This window comes from Caretta caretta, chromosome 27, assembly GCF_965140235.1.
Source record: "Caretta caretta isolate rCarCar2 chromosome 27, rCarCar1.hap1, whole genome shotgun sequence".
Lineage (NCBI taxonomy): Eukaryota > Metazoa > Chordata > Testudines > Cheloniidae > Caretta > Caretta caretta.
In genome coordinates, this window is record NC_134232.1 from 2705504 (window position 1) to 2723268 (window position 17765).

Here is a 17765-nt window from a genome sequence, read left to right on the forward strand (position 1 = left end):
CCCTTCTCTGCACCTGTCCTGGTTTGAATTCATCTTTCTTAAACATGGGAGTCCAGACATGCACACAGTGTTCCAGATGAGGTCTCACCAGTGCCTTGTATAATGGCAATAAAACTTCCCTGTCTCTCCTGGAAATACCTTGGCTGATGCATCCTAGGATCATATTAGCCTTTTTCACAGCCGCATCACATTGGCAGCTCATAGTCCTCCTGTGATCAGCCAATATACCAGGTCTTTCTCCTCCTTTGTCACTTCCAACTGAGAAGTCCCTCACTTATAGCAGAAGTTTTTGTTGTTTAGTTCCTAAATGCATGCCTTTGTACTCTGCACTATTCAATTTTATCCCATGGCTATTACTCCAGTTTTCAAAAGTCATTCAAATCTTCTTGTAGGATACTCCAGTCCTCCTCCCAACTTCCTGTCATCTGCAAATTTAATTAGCACACTCCACTTTTTGTGCCAAGGTCATTGACAATGTTAAATAAGTTTGGTCCCAGGACCAATCCAGGAGGAACTCCACTTGTAACCTCCCGCCAGCCTGATAGTTCATCTTTCAGTGTGACCTGCTCTAATCTCCCCTTTAACCAGTTCCTTACTCACCTTTCAATACTCATATTAACCTCCATCTTCTCCACATTAAGCAATAATTTCCCATGTAGAATTATATCAAAAGTTTTACTGGAATCCAGGTAGATGAGATCTACTGCATTTCCTCAGTTTCCCCATCTATAAAATGGGGATGATGACCCTGCCCTACCCCATAGAGGACTGTGAGGATTAGTTAATCAGAGTTAAAATTGCAAAGTACTATGTGTATTCTCAACATGAGCCTCTTCAGGAGGGGGTGCTGTGGGGAGCAGGGTAGGGGCATTGGCTGTTGGGAGAGCTCTCGGCTACTCCAGTCCCGGCCCCTCCCAGAAGGGGGCACTGTGGGGAGCGGGGCAGGAGCACCAGCTGTGGGGGAGCTCTTGGCTACTCCAGTCCCGGCCACTCCCAGAAGGGGTCACTGTGGGGAGCGGGGCAGGAGTGCCGGCTGTGAGGGAGTGAGGAGGGCTGCACGGCCATCCCAGCTCTCACGAGAAGAGATGGACAGCATCGCTCTGCTCCGGCAGCGCCTCCGTCCGGTATCTCATGAACTCGCTCAGCGTCTGCAACGAATCCTCCTCCACGTGGATCTTGTCCTTGGAGGCCCACGTTTCCATAGCCACCAGCACGATGCGCGTGTTCAGCTGCTCCTTGTATATCTGCAGTGGCAGAGGAAGGGGGCAGGCCATTACAATCCCAGCAGCCTTTGCAACCTCCCCAGGCTCCTGTGACATGAGGGTGGTGCATGGCCCTCCCCAGGCACCCCTGCTCTCTCAGCGGGGAACCCCCCCCATGCACTCATCCAAGCAGGTCAGCCGGCAGCGGGAGAGGACACAGCCAGCACTCACCATGTCCGCCAGGTTCACCACGGACTTGGCAAAGTTGCTGGTGAGGACCACAGAGCGGCGCAACTGTTCGAACTGGAAAAGAACACACACAGGAGAGCAATGCAGGGTGGCTCTCACCCCACCCGCCACAGCACCCCCTGCTGGGAGAGGCCGGGGCTGGAGCAGCCAGGAGTTCCGCCCCCCCTCTCCCGAGCCAGCGCTCCTGCCCCGCTCCCCACAGCGCCCCCTGCTGGGAGAGGCCGGGGCTGGAGCAGCCAGGAGTTCCGCCCCCCCTCTCCCCAGCCAGCGCTCCTGCCCTGCTCCCCACAGCGCCCCCTGTTGGGAGAGGCAGGTGCTGTGCCCTGGGTAGTCTGCTGTGTTCAGCCTGCCTCTTGCCCTGAGCACAGCTGAGACCCTGGCTGGCCCCAGGGCTGGGCCGTCCCGTCTCTGCAGGGGAGAGGGGCCCCGGCCCACGCACTCACCAGCTGATGGTCGTTGACCACCACCAGCTCGATGTACTTGGTCTCGCTGTGCACGGTGCGCTGGGCTCGCCGCACCTGGGGAACGCAGAGAGAGACGTGAGCAAGAGCGCGGGGCCGAGGGAACCCTCTGGGCTGCTGGAAACGGACAGGACCCACGGTCCCCTCTGGGGACACTTGCCCTGGGCCACCGGCCCAGCCAGCCTCTGGCTGGGACTGAACAGCCTTTGGTTCCTGGCCAGTCTGGGCCCTGCACGGCTGGCCCTGGAAAGCTCAGCACCCCTCCCCCGGCCCCTGAGCCCTCTGCTCCCCTCCCCCCACCAGCCTGAGCGTTCAGCTCCCGCCCCCGGCCCACCCCAAGTGCTCAGCTCCCCAGCCCACCCCTGAGCACTCGGTTCCTCCCGCCCAGCCCGCTGGCTGAGCAGTGCCCTTACCTGCCGCCTCCTTCTCAGTCTGGGCCGGGTGTCTGGGCCCTGGTGACTCAGGGCAGCAAACAGGCAGCCTAGGGGCAGAAGCGCAGCAGGGTCAGGTGGGGGTGATGATGGGGCTGGCAGGCAGGGCCAAGGCAGATGGTCACAGGGCTGGATCCTCCAGCCAGGGTCCAGTGGGAGGCAGAGCCAGGGCTGCTGCTGGGCAGGGGTGGAAGTGACCAGGTGTGATGAAGTCGGAACTTTTTGCAATACTTTGTATGACTCCTGTGTGCCTGGCTGGGAACAGGTTTGCTCTCCAGGCAGGCTCAGAGACATGCGGGGCGGGGGTCGCCTTGAGCAGACTGACCGGTCCTTAAAAAGGACTGGCCAAAGCCGACCCATATCAATGGAAAATCCAAGACGACCATGGAAAACCCAGTCACCAAGACATTGACACTCAGCAACCCACAGCCCAGAGGGAGGGGGCTTTTCCTGCCTCTCAGCAGGGAAGCGGAGCAGAGACTCCTGCTCCAGAACAAAGGGCCCTCTCCCCTGGGAACTGACCAAGGAAGGAGTCAGAGAGACAAAGCCTGCAAGCGGAGATCACTGCAGCTTGGCAGGGCTCTGGGTTGGTCAGAAGGGACAATGCTTTAATCTGCAGTTCTCTGGGCTTCCCTAAGGGCTCCCTGTGCTGGGTTCCAGCTGACTAATCAGCCTGCCTGCTCTGGCAAGGCTGCAAGCCTCCCTGGGAATACCTGGGGAGGTGCATCAGTCCCTGCTGAGGGGCAAGTCCCTAACCAGAGTCCAGGGCAGTGGGATTGGCTGAGCAGAGTGCCCGGGGTGACCCCCCAGAGGACCAGGCGGTGGGGGAGGCGGTGAGGCCATGTGCCCCACCTGAAGGAAGAATGAGACCCATGGGGTCTGGCACACTGAAGGGTTCCTCCCAGAGTGGGTTCCAACGCTGGGGCGTAGCTGTGGATCCGACACCAGGTGAGAAGGGAGCTAGCTCTCAGCACAGGCAGAGGGCTGGGCGTGCCGGGGAGGCAAACCCACCTTGAGGGAAGCCCATAGAATGGACATGGGGGGGCGAAGCAGCTTCTGTAGATCTGCTTCCCGCCGGCTTCTCGGCTCAATGGCCCTAACACAACTTAAGGGCCACTGTGTCATGGGGAGCGGGGCTCGCATGCACCACTCACCTGGCTCTGTGCACCCCTGAGCGGGACGGGGAGCAGGCATGCGCTGGATCAGGTGAGGCAGGGGCCCCTGCGGAGGGAACAAGAGAGCAGGAAGGTCACCGGTGGCTTTCCCAGCTCCAGCCTGGGCCACAGCCCCCTTCGCAGGGCAGGCTGGGGCCAGGAGCTACCATGCCTTGGTTTCCTGAGTGTGTGGCGGGAGGGACGGATGGGTAATCCCAGTGCACTGGCCACCTACTGCTCAGGTAATTCCACCCTGCCTCCCGGGACTTGCCTGCACTGCAGGATTGCTTCCTGTTTATCCCTGGGGCCTTGGGTGCAGAATAGGGGACAACTCCAGCAGAGTGGGATTGTTCTCCACTCTGCCCCACCCCAGAGGGGCTGCATCTGTGGGATCCTTCAGTGTGACAGAGGCTCCCAGAATGAGGTATGAGGAATGCCTCCCTGCCCAGTTCTCTCTCCTGAGGGTGGCACCAGGGGAGCGGTCCTGGATCTGGGACAATGAGTTCAGGTTTTCATCAGAGCCTTTCAGAAAAGGTCCCTATTGTGTCATCCATGAGCCAAGGAGCAGAGGAGGGAGACCCTTCTTAGGCTCTGCCCATCTGGCCGAGCAGTTGAGCAGAGGGCCGGAGCTCTGGACTATAAGGAGGAGTCAGAGAAACAGGTTCCAGCTCTGGGTTTTACAGCCCCACCCCCCACACAGACCCCAGCCCCAGGCAACAGGAGGATGAGCAGGGCCCTGGAGTTCCCCTGGGTGAGCTTGCCCACAGAGGCTCTCTGCAAGGGAGACAGGGACAAGTGGGCAGGGGGGGAGAAGAAGAGGGGGCTCCCCAGCACCGACTGCCCTGGGGAGTGGGTCCCCAGCACCAGCTGCCCTTGCCTATGCATGGCCCAGCCAGCTGGCTGGGGGATCCCTAACCTGTGCTGGGGAGCCATCCCCATGGGAACCCTGGGAGCGAGGGCTTCACCACCAGAGCAAGGTAGCAAGTTCTCTGCAGACTGTGTGTGTGCCCAACACAACCCACACTGGTTGTGCCTCCCATGACACCAGCATCCCCTCCAGCCTGTGGGGGGTTGAGTGAGTCCCAGCACCGGCCCGACGGGAGCTGCCCCCACCCAGGGACCGGGGTCCCAGCACCAAGGCCCATTATCCACACCCAGAAGTGCGAGTCCCAGGGACAGAGTCCATCTCCCGAGCCAGAGGAGGCATCCCCAGGCCTGCCCGCTGTGTTTCAGCCCCTTGCCGCCACACTGACACCAGGGATCATTAATTGATGACTTCTGTGGCTGGAGGGGCCAATTTCCGGCTGGGCCAGCGGCAGGGTAGCAGGGATAGGGTTTCAGCCATTCCATGCTGCCAGGTGGCTGGGTTATCGGCCTCGGGACGCAAGGGGGTGAGAGCAGGGGAAGGAGTGGGGGAGGCCCCTCATGGCCCCACACCCTTACCCCACCCACCGGCGCTTGAGGGCCTATTAGACCCCACAGGGGCTCTCACCCCAGCAGCCCTTGTAGGCACAGCCTGCCCATCCTGCGGGGATGGTGTGGAACTGGGGAAACCGAGGCAAGGCTGGGGGCGTGGAGACACTCCATGGACTGAGGGAGCGGGGGGGAGGGGGAAGCTAATGACTGGATGGGGAGCAGATGTCCATGGAATCTCCTTCCATTTGCTGCCATGGCAACAAGGGGAAAGGAGGCACTCTGGGAAATCCCTCTGGCTGCAGCCTCAGCTGCAAGGCTTTGGATTTAAATGGGCCAGTGCAGGCGATATTAGAACCTGGTGTCCGAGCGCCCAGAACCCGGCGCCGGAATCTGAGCACCCATGCGAGCGCCCAGAACCCGGCGCCGGAATCTGAGCACCCATGCGAGCGCCCAGAACCCGGCGCCGGAATCTGAGCACCCATCCGAGCGCCCAGAACCCGGCGCCGGAATCTGAGCACCCATCCGAGCGCCCAGAACCCGGCGCCGGAATCTGAGCACCCATCCGAGTGCCCAGAACCCGGCGTCGGAATCTGAGCACCCATCCGAGCGCCCAGAACCCGGCGCCGGAATCTGAGCACCCATCCGAGCGCCCAGAACCCGGCGCCGGAATCTGAGCACCCATCCGAGCGCCCAGAGCCCGGCGCCGGAATCTGAGCACCCATCCGAGCGCCCAGAGCCCGGCGCCGGAATCTGAGCACCCATCCGAGCGCCCAGAGCCCGGCGCCGGAATCTGAGCACCCATCCGAGCGCCCAGAGCCCGGCGCCGGAATCTGAGCACCCATCCGAGCGCCCAGAGCCCGGCGCCGGAATCTGAGCACCCATCCGAGCGCCCAGAGCCCGGCGCCGGAATCTGAGCACCCATCCGAGCGCCCAGAACCCGGCGCCGGAATCTGAGCACCCATCCGAGCGCCCAGAACCCGGCGCCGGAATCTGAGCACCCATCCGAGCGCCCAGAACCCGGCGCCGGCGTCTGATCACCCAGAACCCAGCAGTACTGCTGTCCGAGTGCCCAGAACCAGCACCAGAGTCTGAGCCCCAGGAAGGCTGGGCTTGTGCCCTGGTGTCTGGCCGTGCTGTGACCCTAGGCCTCCCCTTCACCTCCCCGGGGAACAGGAGCCGGGTGAGCGGGAACCCAAGTAGACAGCACGGGGGGTGATGGAATTCCAGCCCAGCCCTTACCTGCCAATGCTCGGCTGCTCTGCAGGGCTCTATCAGGTACATATCCCTCCCGTCTGAGAAGACACCGCTGCAGGGAAAGCAGACACCCCTTTGTCACAGATGGATGCAGATCCACTCTCCGCCCTTCCCCCCACCCCAACCTTCCAGTACCACGGGGCAGCGAGAGACCTGCAACCCAATTCCCCAGCCAGTTTGCTGCCCTGCAGAAGAGAACCTCCCCTCCCAGTCCCTGCACCCAAAGCCAATGCAGCACTCTGGATTTCCCAGCAGGGCAGGGCCATGACACGCACCCTCATCTGAAACCCCCTAGGGTGAGCAGCCTTGCAAGAGTGCTCCCTCTCTCCCCACTGCCACTCCAGCATCAGAGCCTCCTGGGGGCTCTGACCCTGTACCGGCTCAATCCGCTCCCACCCTCATGCCCACGGTGGTACTCACTGCAGACCACGGCAGCTGGACAGAGCTGCCAAGGACCTCGCCTCCCCTCGGAGTTTGCCCTGATAGTAACAGTGCTCCCCCGCTCCCTGCAACAGAACAATGGGGCAAGGAGAGCCATCAGCCACCAGGACTGCAGCAGAGAGGGAGCACAGGCTAATGATTGGAGGAGGAGATTGGGAGCCAGGACCCCTGGGTTCTAGTCCCAGCTCTGGGAGGGAACACAGTCTAGTGAAGAGAGCAAGGGACTGGGAGTCAGGATTCATGGGTGCTATTCCTGGCTCTGATCTGATCTGATCCCAGCCCTTCTCTGTGCCTCAGTTCCTCCCAACTTGGAACATGGGATAACATCTTGCAGCCACTTCTTGGTTTAGGATGCCATGTGTTTACACACACCAATATTCGCTGCACCGGTACTGGGGTCCCCCTGCACACCTCTCAGATTGTAACAACAGCTTCTGTCAGATGGACAAGCCCATCTGCACATGTGGGCACACTTGTACTCCAGGTGTGTGCCCATGCATGTACAAGTGTGAGTCTCTATGTCTGTGTACGTACCAATCTGCATGTAGGCTGTGCTGTGTCTGTGTGGGGGCGGGGTCTTTTATCCTCCGTGTGGTTGTCTGTCTGGTCTTTGCACGTAGCTGCCTGTATGCATGTCCTAGAGAGGGTGGGTCCTTTGCTCTCATTTTCATGCCCATGTCAATGTCCCTGTGCATTCCTAGATAGGCTTTCCCCTACCTGCACACCTGTCTGCATGTGCATGCATGTCCTCGCATGTAGGCATGCATGTGTGTTTGCCCGGATGTGTGTGTGCACCTGTCTGCATGTGCGTCGTGTTCACACTTATGTGAAAGTCCATGTTTGCCAATAGCAGTGCACAGATGCCCTTGTCTGTGTGTACGGCGCCCTTCTCCTCCAGATGCCTGTGCACGTGTGTGCAGCCCCATCTCCACAGGCTCGCATGACGCACTAGCAGCAGCCTTGCTCCACTGTGTCTATTTATAGGAACCATCCCTGCACAGGTTACAGAGCCCCAGCCTTGGGCATCCAGGGGGCAGATGGGGGTCCCCAGTCACCACAGCCACAAGCTGGCACAGAGCGGTCAGAGGACTTGAGGAGAGGCAGGGCATGAGCAGGGCGGCCCAGAAGGGCAGAGAGAGGGTGAGGGCAGAGGAGGCCCTGGCGGGGCAGGGCGGAGCTGGCAGCCCAGCCCCTCCCCGCCTGTCCTTTGTTTCACATTCCCTCAGCATTACTGCTGCTCCACTTCCACGGCTGGCTTTGTGCTGAGCGGCACCATGAAATCTGCATGACAGGTGGGGTTGCCGGGCGAGAGACATGCCAGGCTATTTATGGAAGGACCCATTCATCTTTTAAACATGGCAGTGCCTGCCGTGGCCCGCTCCCCCGCCCCTCCGCTGGAGTCCTAGCAACCTGATGTCATTCTGCTTCCCTCCCATGTGCATTAAGGGGGCTGCCCTCCTGCCCCAGGCTGGGGAAGTGTGCTGTGATCTCTCTGCCAGTGGGCCAGAGCAATACGAGCAGCCTGGGTGACCCCCACCCCCAATACACACACCCTTCTGGAAGGGAAATGTCTTTACAGCCCTGCTGATCTATTCTGGGGGCAAAGTCCAGATGCATCAGGACCCCTCCTCATCGGCTAGCCCAGCCGTGGCCTCCCCTCCACATAGCTCAGCCAGGGCCCCTCAATCCTGACCCACAGCCCCCTGCTATCCCAGCCATGGGCTCCCCCGCACACAGTGCGGCCAGCGCCCCTCAATCCTGACCCACAGCCCCCTGTTACCCCAGCCCCTGGGGCTTTCCTAAGTAGAGACAGACCCTTGTACTCAGTCCTCTCCGATTGCTTGGTGGGTCTCGATCACTGACAGCTGGAACTCTGTGGCCATATGTCTTTGGCCAGACCACCCTGAACACGCCCAATCTCATCTGATCTCAGAAGCTAAGCAGGATTGGGCCTGGTTAGCACTTGGATGGGAGACCTCCAAGGAATACTGGGTGCTGTAGGCTTCAATGGCGGGAGGGATAGCTCAGTAGTTTGAGCATTGGCCTGCTCAACCCATGCGAGTTTGATGTGAACTCAGTCGTTGAGGGGGCCATTTAGGGATCTGGGGCAAAAATTGGGGCTTGGTCCTGCTTTGAGCAGGGGGTTGGACTAGATACCTCCTGAGGTCCCTTCCACCCCTGAGATTCGATGATTCTAACTCAATTGAACCCCCTCTGCTGACTGCCCAGCTGCCGGCTGGCGTCGATCGACTGCTGGGCCATGTGGCTGTGGTGAATCATAGAATCATAGAATATAAGGGTTGGAAGGGACCCCAGAAGGTCATCTAGTCCAACCCCCTGCTCGAAGCAAGACCAATTCCCAGTTAAATCATCCCAGCCAGGGCTTTGTCAAGCCTGACCTTAAAAACCTCTAAGGAAGGAGATTCTACCACCTCCCTAGGTAACGCATTCCAGTGTTTCACCACCCTCTTAGTGAAAAAGTTTTTCCTAATATCCAATCTAAACCTCCCCCACTGCAGCTTGATGCTGGTGCTACCAGCTAGCGGGCGGGACTAGCTCGCTCCCCCCGAGCTCTCCGGGGAGGGGTCTGTGCCACGTGCCTGGGCAGCGCCCAGCACAATGGCCCTGATCCCCGATTGGGGTCTGCAGCCACCACTGCACTAGGACACTAAAGAGCCCAGGCGAGCAGATCTGCAGAGGTGGTGCCCGGGCAGGCCAGAGCCACCCCACCCGCCTGGTCCGGATTCGCAGATTCCCAGCGTTCGAAGTCAGACGGGGCCGTTAGATCATCTAGTGACTTCCTGGGTAGCACAGGTCATTACTTCACCCCGTTCTCGCTGTGCGGAGCCCAACGGCTTGTGCTTGATTAACGCATCTTCCAGAAAGGCCTGGAGCCGCAGACGCCAACAGACGGAGAACCCCTCCCCCTGCTCGGAACAGCCAGTCAGTTCACTTCAATAGAGTACACGTCTGCACAAATCTCTGCTTCCCAGACGTGCCAAAGCTAACCAATGTTCCCAGCCTGCTTGGGATTGATCATGGCAGGTCCCATCTAGCTCCCTGGAGAGCTGCGACTGAGTCCCTGCCCCCCAACCCCACCCCCACCCCCCCCTCAGAAAACCCCTCATGTGCCCTGCCTGCACACCCCTCTGATCACTGCCCTCCTTTGGTGACCTTCTCAGGCATCCCTGCATCCTCCATAAGAGGAGAAGCCAGGGAGTTTCTCAGTAAGGAGCCAGAGGGAGCAGCTTGGGAGTAAGCCTGTGTCGTAGCCTGCTCGCTTGCATGCCCACGGCTGTCTGTCTTTCTGTCCATCTGTGGCTCTGACTAGTGCTCCAGGCTGGAGCGGCAGGTGGGGAGGAGGGATCTGTAGCCCAGCTGCGTCCTGTCTGCAGCAGTGACTCACTGTGCTCCATGCTGGGCCTTCGGAGCCAATGGAGCCGGGCTTGCCATGGGGTATTGCTCTGCTGGGAACGCAGGCACGGTCCGATTCAGGGGCCCGCCTGTTTGGGACTTAGCACGCTATAAAACCCACCCTGGAGAGCTCAAAACACAGGAAGCCGCAGGAAACAAGAGGAAAGTCAGAACCACGACACGCATGACTCCAAATGGAAGGAGGAGGAGATGGATCATGGCAGAAGATGGATCACAACCAAGGCCAGGAGGCCCAGCCCAGCCACGTTCCTGCACCGCCAGGAAAGGCAGGGGCTGGGCCAGAAAACATCCCTCTCCTCCCCCAAGGCCTGGCCAGGAGATGTGAGCACAGGAGAGAGGTCCTGTCCTGCCCTCCCTCATTTACTAGCCTCTGCACCAGGGGGGCTCATGCTGGGGTGGCCAAGCTGCAGCCCCCCACCTATAACCCCAGGGGAGGACACAGGCTGGTCAGTGGCAGAGGGTGCCAAGCAGCCGGCAATTCCTGTCCCTCAGTCACAGGAGGCTTGGGCCAGAGCAGGTGGGCGTGGCGCTGGTCCAGATGCCCCTGGGCTGTAGCAGGCAGGATGGGGGAAGACAGGTCATGGGGTGGCTGGGCCAGGGCCGGGGGGGTGGGGGGTGGGCAGGGGCGGAGCTGGTACTTGGGCCAGCTAGACTGTGACATTAACCCTTCATGTTGCATGTTTGCTGAAGAAGCTGCCATGGGCCATACCCCTGAGTGGCACAAGACCAGGGTGGGGAGTGGGCACTCCCAGCCCCTGACCCTTTTGGAGACGAGGGCCCAGGACCCAGACTGTGCCACGGTGGCTGGCGCCAGGGTAGCTCAGGTGGCGTGCAGTTAAAAGGACAGGGTCTCATTTGTTCCGCTGACTGGTACTAACAGCCCGTGCTCTTAGTATTGGTGTGATCACACCACACCCAGGTCACCATCACCAGCCCCCCAGCTGCTGAGCCCATGGCCTGGAGTGGCCACAGCGACAGGGGAGGAGGAAGACCTGGCCTGGATTTCCATGCCCTGCCTAGGGCAGGTCCCCTCAGCTGGTCTGGGGCTGCCCTGAGCCAGGCTCCTCTGAACAGTGCTGCCTCTAGTGCTGGCCATTTCAGGCCTGGGCGCAGGGGGCTCTGGGGATCCTTCCAGCCAAGGGGGCCCAAAATGACCCCGCGTCGGGCCTGTGCTCCCATCCCCCTCCCCTCGGCACGGAGAGGCTGCTGGCAGCATTTGCACTGGGTCCCCTTTCCCCAGCCCCCTGCCAGCTCCACGCTCGCTGAGCCAGGCAGAAGTGTGACGTTGCCATGACCTGCTACTCTCACAGCATGCAAAACTCGCTTTGAATTCTATCCTGCTGGGAGCGCCACTCCGCTTCCCCTCCCGGCCACCAGCTTCCTGGCCCGGCAGCAACTAGCCCAGCAGCTCTGGCAGCGCCGAGCTGGGTCAGCCCCAGGCCCAGCTAGCCTGGTGCCCTGTCTCCGGCAGGGGCCAGAACCAGATGCTGCAGAGGAAATTGGAGGAACCCCACGCAGTGGGAAAGGGATAATCTGCCCCACGATAGGTCTCATCCTAGTCAGCGATGGGCTCAAGCCCTGAAGCACCAGGGTTACTATCCTGCCACAATTCATTCATTAAGATACTCTTGTACTGTAGAAATGCCTGGTCCCTGTTTGAATCTTGCTACTTTCTTGGTCTCGAGGCCACCCTGTGGCAGTGAGTTCCACAGGCTAAATATCACTGGGTGTAAAAGTATTTTCTTTGCTGAGTTTTAAATTTGCCACCTATTAATTTCATGAGACGTTTCATCATTCATTTAACTTTGCTAATTTCATTCCCATTCTAGACACCGGGCAGCCAGGACCTGCCCGCTCACCTGACTCTCGGCAGCAGCCTGGCCACACCTGCTTTGCGACTGCAGCTCTCACAGAGGCTGCTCTTGCCCAGCCCACACTGCAGCACGGTGGGGCTGGGCCTCCCCTGCATGACACCAACGCCTGCTCCTGGCCAGTCTCGTCCTGCGGCTCTACATCCGCCCCCTGAAAGACTCTGCCTGGCCCCTCAGCCCCGATGGCAGGGGCCTTCTCCAAGCTTGCTCGCCAGCAGCGCCCGGCGAAGCCCACCCGCCCTGTGCCGCTCCCACTCACCGGGCTGTGGCTGCTGTTCCCATCCTGGCCAAAGCGCCGCTCCACATAGCGCGAGGAGAGCAGGTGGCTGCCGGGAAATGAGGGGAGCAGATGAGGAGCTGCTGCTGGCTGGGGCAGGTGGGGGATGAGGGGGTCAGACTAACCAGGCCCCTGACGTGCTGGGCCGGTGCCATCCATATGGCAGAGCATCCACTGGCCTTTCCCCTGTGACTGCAGGCTCAGCCGCCCAGACCTTGCACCCAACCAGCCCCGCTCCCCTTCCGCTCCCGCGCCCACAGAAAGACACAGTGGCACTGTCCACAGCTGCTCTCTCACCACACACACACACACACATGGCGCACTGTCCACAGCTGCGCTCTCATTACACACACACACACACACACACACGGCGCACTGTCCACAGCTGCGCTCTCATTACACACACACACACACACACACGGCGCACTGTCCACAGCTGCTCTCTCACCACACACACACGGCGCACTGTCCACAGCTGCTCTCTCGCCACACACACACACACACACACACACACACACACACGGCGCACTGTCCACCGGTGCGCTCTCACTACACACACACACACACACACACACACACACGGCGCACTGTCCACAGCTGCGCTCTCATTACACACACACGGCGCACTGTCCACAGCTGCTCTCTCGCCACACACACACACACACACGGCGCACTGTCCACCGGTGCGCTCTCACTACACACACACACACGGCGCACTGTCCACCGGTGCGCTCTCACTACACACACACACACACACACACCCCCACACACGGCGCACTGTCCACAGCTGTGCTCTCACCACACACACACACACACAGCGCACTGTCCACCAGTGCGCTCTCACTACACACACACACACACACACACTGTCCACAGATGCACTCTCGCTACACACACACACACACACACACACTGTCCAAGGCTGTGCTCTCACCACACACACACACACTGTCCACAGCTGTGCTCTCACTACACACACACACACACACACACACACAGTCCACAGCTGCGATCTTGCCACACACACACGCACACACTGTCCACAGCTGCGCTCTCACTACACACACACACACACACACACACACACAGTCCACAGCTGCGCTCTCACTACACACACAGAGTACACACTGTCCACGCTGCACCCGCTCTTCACTGGGGGCCCTTGCAATGGGCTGGGGGCTCACCTGGGTCCCGGGGAGGAGCACTGGAGTGAGGTCAGAGTGGGGCTGGGCTGTCGGGGACCCCCCAGGAGCTCTGCAGTTTCACTCCCCGGCACAGAAACCCAATCGCCAGCCGCTCGGGCTGATCACTCCGGCTCCCATTACACCCAAGCTCTGGAGCTCACCTGGGCCTGGGGCTTCAGTGTCAGAGCTGGGTGGCTCCAGAGGGCTCCATGAAATATTAAGGGGGCAGCTTTCACCCGACGCCAGAGCTTGGAGCCAGCCCAGCACAGTGCCAGGGCACGCGGCACCCCCCCCCCCCCCGCTGCCCCAGAGCGTCTCCTGCACACGTGCTCAGAGCCTCCCCCACACACACGGCCTCGTACAGCCGTGGGTCCAGGCTGACACCACGGAGCCCACGGCTCCTCTGCTGCAATCAGTAGTGGGGCCCATTGTGCCCTTTATGCTGTGGATCCCTGATTGCTGGCACCTGGGCTGAGCCCCCCCAACTCACGCACTGTGGGGTGGATCCCCTGCTGGTGGAGCTGCCTCTCAGGCAGCAACAGGCCATGCTTCGCCTGCTTCCACCCCAGCCTGCCCTGGGCCTCAGTCCTGACTCATGGGGGCCAGCCCTCGGGGCACTGAGCCAGGCCACCCACAGCCCCAGGGAAGAACTTACTGGTTCAGCTCCAGGTCCAAGGTGAAGGCCGAGCCAAAGGCATGAATGAGGAAGCTCACCTGGGCCAGGTGCACAAACTGCAAGAACCGGAGAGAAGCAGAGTTAAAACACACCCTGCCCAGCAATGCACAGCCCTGGCACTGGGCCCCCCATCAATGCATGCCCCTGGCACTGCGTCCCCAGCAATGCACGCCCCTGGCACTGCGTCCCCAGCAATGCACGCCCTTGGCACTGCGTCCCCAGCAATGCACAGCCCTGACACTGGGTCCCCCAGCAATGCACGCCCCTGGCACTGCGTCCCCAGCAATGCACGCCCCTGACACTGCGTCCCCAGCAATGCACGCCCCTGGCACTGCGTCCCCAGCAATGCACGCCCCTGGCACTGCGTCCCCCAGCAATGCACGCGCCTGGCACTGCGTCCCCATCAATGCACAGCCCTGGCACTGCGTCCCCAGCAATGCACGCCCCTGGCACTGCGTCCCCAGCAATGCACAGCCCTGACACTGGGTCCCCCAGCAATGCACGCCCCTGGCATTGCGTCCCCATCAATGCACGCCCCTGGCACTGCGTCCCCCAGCAATGCACGCCCCTGGCACTGGGTCCCCCAGCAATGCACAGCCCTGGCACTGGGCCCCCCATCAATGCACGCCCCTGGCATTGCGTCCCCAGCAATGCACGCCCCTGACACTGCGTCCCCATCAATGCACGCCCCTGGCACTGCGTCCCCCAGCAATGCACGCCCCTGACACTGGGCCCCCCAGCAATGCACAGCCCTGGCACTGGGCCCCCCAGCAATGCACGCCCCTTGCACTGCGTCCCCCAGCAATGCACGCCCCTGGCACTGCGTCCCCATCAATGCACAGCCCCTGGCACTGCGTCCCCCAGCAATGCACGCCCCTGGCACTGCGTCCCCATCAATGCACAGCCCCTGGCACTGCGTCCCCCAGCAATGCATGCCCCTGGCACTGGGTCCCCATCAATGCACAGCCCCTGGCACTGCGTCCCCCAGCAATGCATGCCCCTGGCACTGGGTCCCCATCAATGCACGCCCTTGACACTGGGTCCCCCATCAATGCACAGCCCCTGGCACTGTCTCCCCAGCAATGCACGCCCCTGGCACTGGGTCCCCCAGCAATGCACAGCCCTGACACTGGGTCCCCCATCAATGCACACCCCTGGCACTGCGTCCCCAGCAATGCACGCCCCTGGCACTGGGCCCCCCAGCAATGCACGCCCCTGACACTGGGTCCCCATCAATGCATGACCCTGGCACTGCCTCCCCATCAATGCATGCCCTTGACACTGGGTCCCCAGCAATGCACGCCCTTGGCACTGCGTCCCCAGCAATGCACGCCCCTGACACTGGGTCCCCATCAATGCATGACCCTGGCACTGCCTCCCCATCAATGCATGCCCTTGACACTGGGTCCCCAGCAATGCACGCCCTTGGCACTGCGTCCCCAGCAATGCACGCCCCTGACACTGGGTCCCCATCAATGCATGACCCTGGCACTGCCTCCCCATCAATGCATGCCCTTGACACTGGGTCCCCAGCAATGCATGCCCTTGGCACTGCATCCCCATCAATGCACGCCCTTGGCACTGGGCCCCCCATTAATGCACGCCCCTGGCACTGCGTCCCCAGCAATGCATGACCCTGGCACTTTACCCCCTGTCATCGCAACCTCCAACTAAGTACCCTCCTGGCACTACACGCCTTTCAATGCACCCTCTGGCACTGCACTCCTTGCAATGCACCCCCTGGCGCTGTACCCCCTAGAACTGCAACCCCCCAAAAAGCACCTTCCTGGCACTGCAACCGCCACAAAGCACTCCCTGGCACTGCACGCTCTGGCACTGCAACCCCCAACAAAGCACCCTCCTGGCACTGCAAGTCCTGCAATGCACCCCCTGGCACTGCATGCCCCTGGCACTGAACCCCCCCACAATGCACGTCCCTGGCACTCTACCCCTTGTCACTGCAACCCCAACCAAGTACCCTCCTGGCAATCCACCCCCTTGCACTGCATCCCCTGGCAATGATGCACCTGGCATTATACTCCCCGGCACTGAAACCCCCAACAAAGCACTCTCCTGGCATTGCGCACCCCACAATGCACACGTCTGACACTGCACCCCCGGCACTGCATGCCCCACAATTCATGCCCCATGCACAGCAACCCCCCAATCACTGCAAACTCCTGGCACCGCACTGCCCCGCCACTGCATCACCCCAACACTATAACCTCCCTATCCCCAGTACTGCAGCCCCCCATCTGCAGAGAGGGGCTGGAGGGGGCATGCCACTGCCCTCTCAGGGGGAGATAAGTGCTGTCTGTGCTGACACAAGGTGCTGTCTGGGTCAACACGTTTAGATGCTAACGGCTTCTCTCTGCACAGCGAGCCACGGCGGCAAGAGCCACGCCCCGATAGGCTCACACGTGCAGGCTGGGGTCACTGCAGAGCCAGCAGGGGGAGCTCTCACTGCGGTGGAAGTGCTGCAGCTGGAGAGGGAGTACAAAACATTGCGCCCTTTCCTGTGGGTCCTGCTTAGGGATGCCAGGCATCCGTTTTTTGAACATCCAGTCGAAAAGGGACCCTGGCAGCTCTGTTAAAAGTCCGGTCAGCGGTGCAGCGGGGGCCCAGGGCTAAGTCAGGCCCCCTGCCAGCCTTAGCTCCGCGCGGTTCCCGGAAACGGCTGCCAGGTCCTAGTGGTCCCTAGACGCGTGGGCAGCCAGGGAGGCTCCACGTGCTGCCCTTGCTCCGAATGCCGGCTCCGCAGCTCCCATTGGCTGGGAACCACGACCAATGGGAGCTGCGAGGGTGGCGCCTGAGGGAACGAGGGCAGTGCGCGGAGCCTCCCTGGCCACCCATGGGCCTGGGGCTGCAGGGACCTGGCGGCCACTTCCCAGAAGCCGTCGTAAGTGCCTCTGGGACCCCACACCCCAACCCCCTCCCGCATCCCAACTCCCTGCCCCAGCTCGGAGTCCCCTCCTGCACCCAAACTCCCTCCCAGAGCCTGAACCCCCCCAACATCTCAACTCCCTGCCCCAGCCCCCTAGTGCACCCCAAACTCCCCATCCCTGGCCCCACCCTAGAGCCTACACCCTCAGCAGGATCCCTCCCCCGCTCTGCATCCCAAACCCCTGCCCCAGCCCGTACCCTGAGCCCCTCATTTTTGGCACCACACCAGAGCCCCACACCCAACCCCCTGCCCCAGCCCGGTGAAAGTGAGTGAGGGTGGGGGAGAGCGAGCGATGGAGGGAGGGGGGGTGGAGTGAGCGGGGACGGGACCTTGGGGAAGGGGCAGGGCCTTGGGGAAGGGATGGGACGGGGTGTTCGGTTTCGTGTGATTAGGAAGTTGCCAACCCTAGTCCTGCAAAAATGGTGACTCCTGCTTGGGGAGCCGCCAGAGACCCCCGCAAGGCCAGCCGAGCATGGCTAGCCCATGACGCGGCCACCGGGGCCAGGCTGCTGCACACCCTGGACTGAGCCAAACCCATCCCAGGTCAGACAGCCCGTCTGCCTGGGGACACACCAGTTTTCTTCCAGCCCGCCATAAAAAGCGAGCAAATGCCCAGGCCCCCACGCTGCAAGCCGCGCTCTGCCGCATGCAATGCCCCACAGAATCCCCGCCTAGCTCCAGGTCTCAGCACCCATTTACCACCCCATGAAACACTGTACTGTCACCCTCAGTGGGTCTCACCCCCCACACTGCTCAGTGCTGGTCCCTCC

At 61.3% G+C, this 17765-nt stretch overlaps 1 protein-coding gene and 1 pseudogene across 10 annotated transcripts in view; one reads left to right on the plus strand and one right to left on the minus strand.

Moving 5' to 3' along the window:
- Positions 1–17765, minus strand: part of ADAM11 (ADAM metallopeptidase domain 11) — a 52814-nt gene that overhangs the window by 18637 nt on the left and 16412 nt on the right. For 8 of the 10 annotated variants that reach the window (XM_075123555.1, XM_075123554.1, XM_048829788.2 and 5 more), the window contains 9 exons: positions 14031–14107; positions 12174–12240; positions 6588–6673; positions 6153–6219; positions 3498–3564; positions 2326–2393; positions 1895–1969; positions 1434–1505; positions 1078–1244 (listed from right to left, as the gene is read on the minus strand). In XM_075123555.1, coding sequence (XP_074979656.1) covers positions 1078–1244; positions 1434–1505; positions 1895–1969; positions 2326–2393; positions 3498–3564; positions 6153–6219; positions 6588–6673; positions 12174–12240; positions 14031–14107 — 746 coding nt within the window. The remainder of the gene's footprint in view (positions 1–1077; positions 1245–1433; positions 1506–1894; positions 1970–2325; positions 2394–3497; positions 3565–6152; positions 6220–6587; positions 6674–12173; positions 12241–14030; positions 14108–17765) is intronic. The other 2 variants (XM_048829792.2, XM_048829791.2) reach the window with 1 other exon arrangement.
- On the plus strand, positions 8494–8612 carry LOC125626928 (5S ribosomal RNA; annotated as a pseudogene).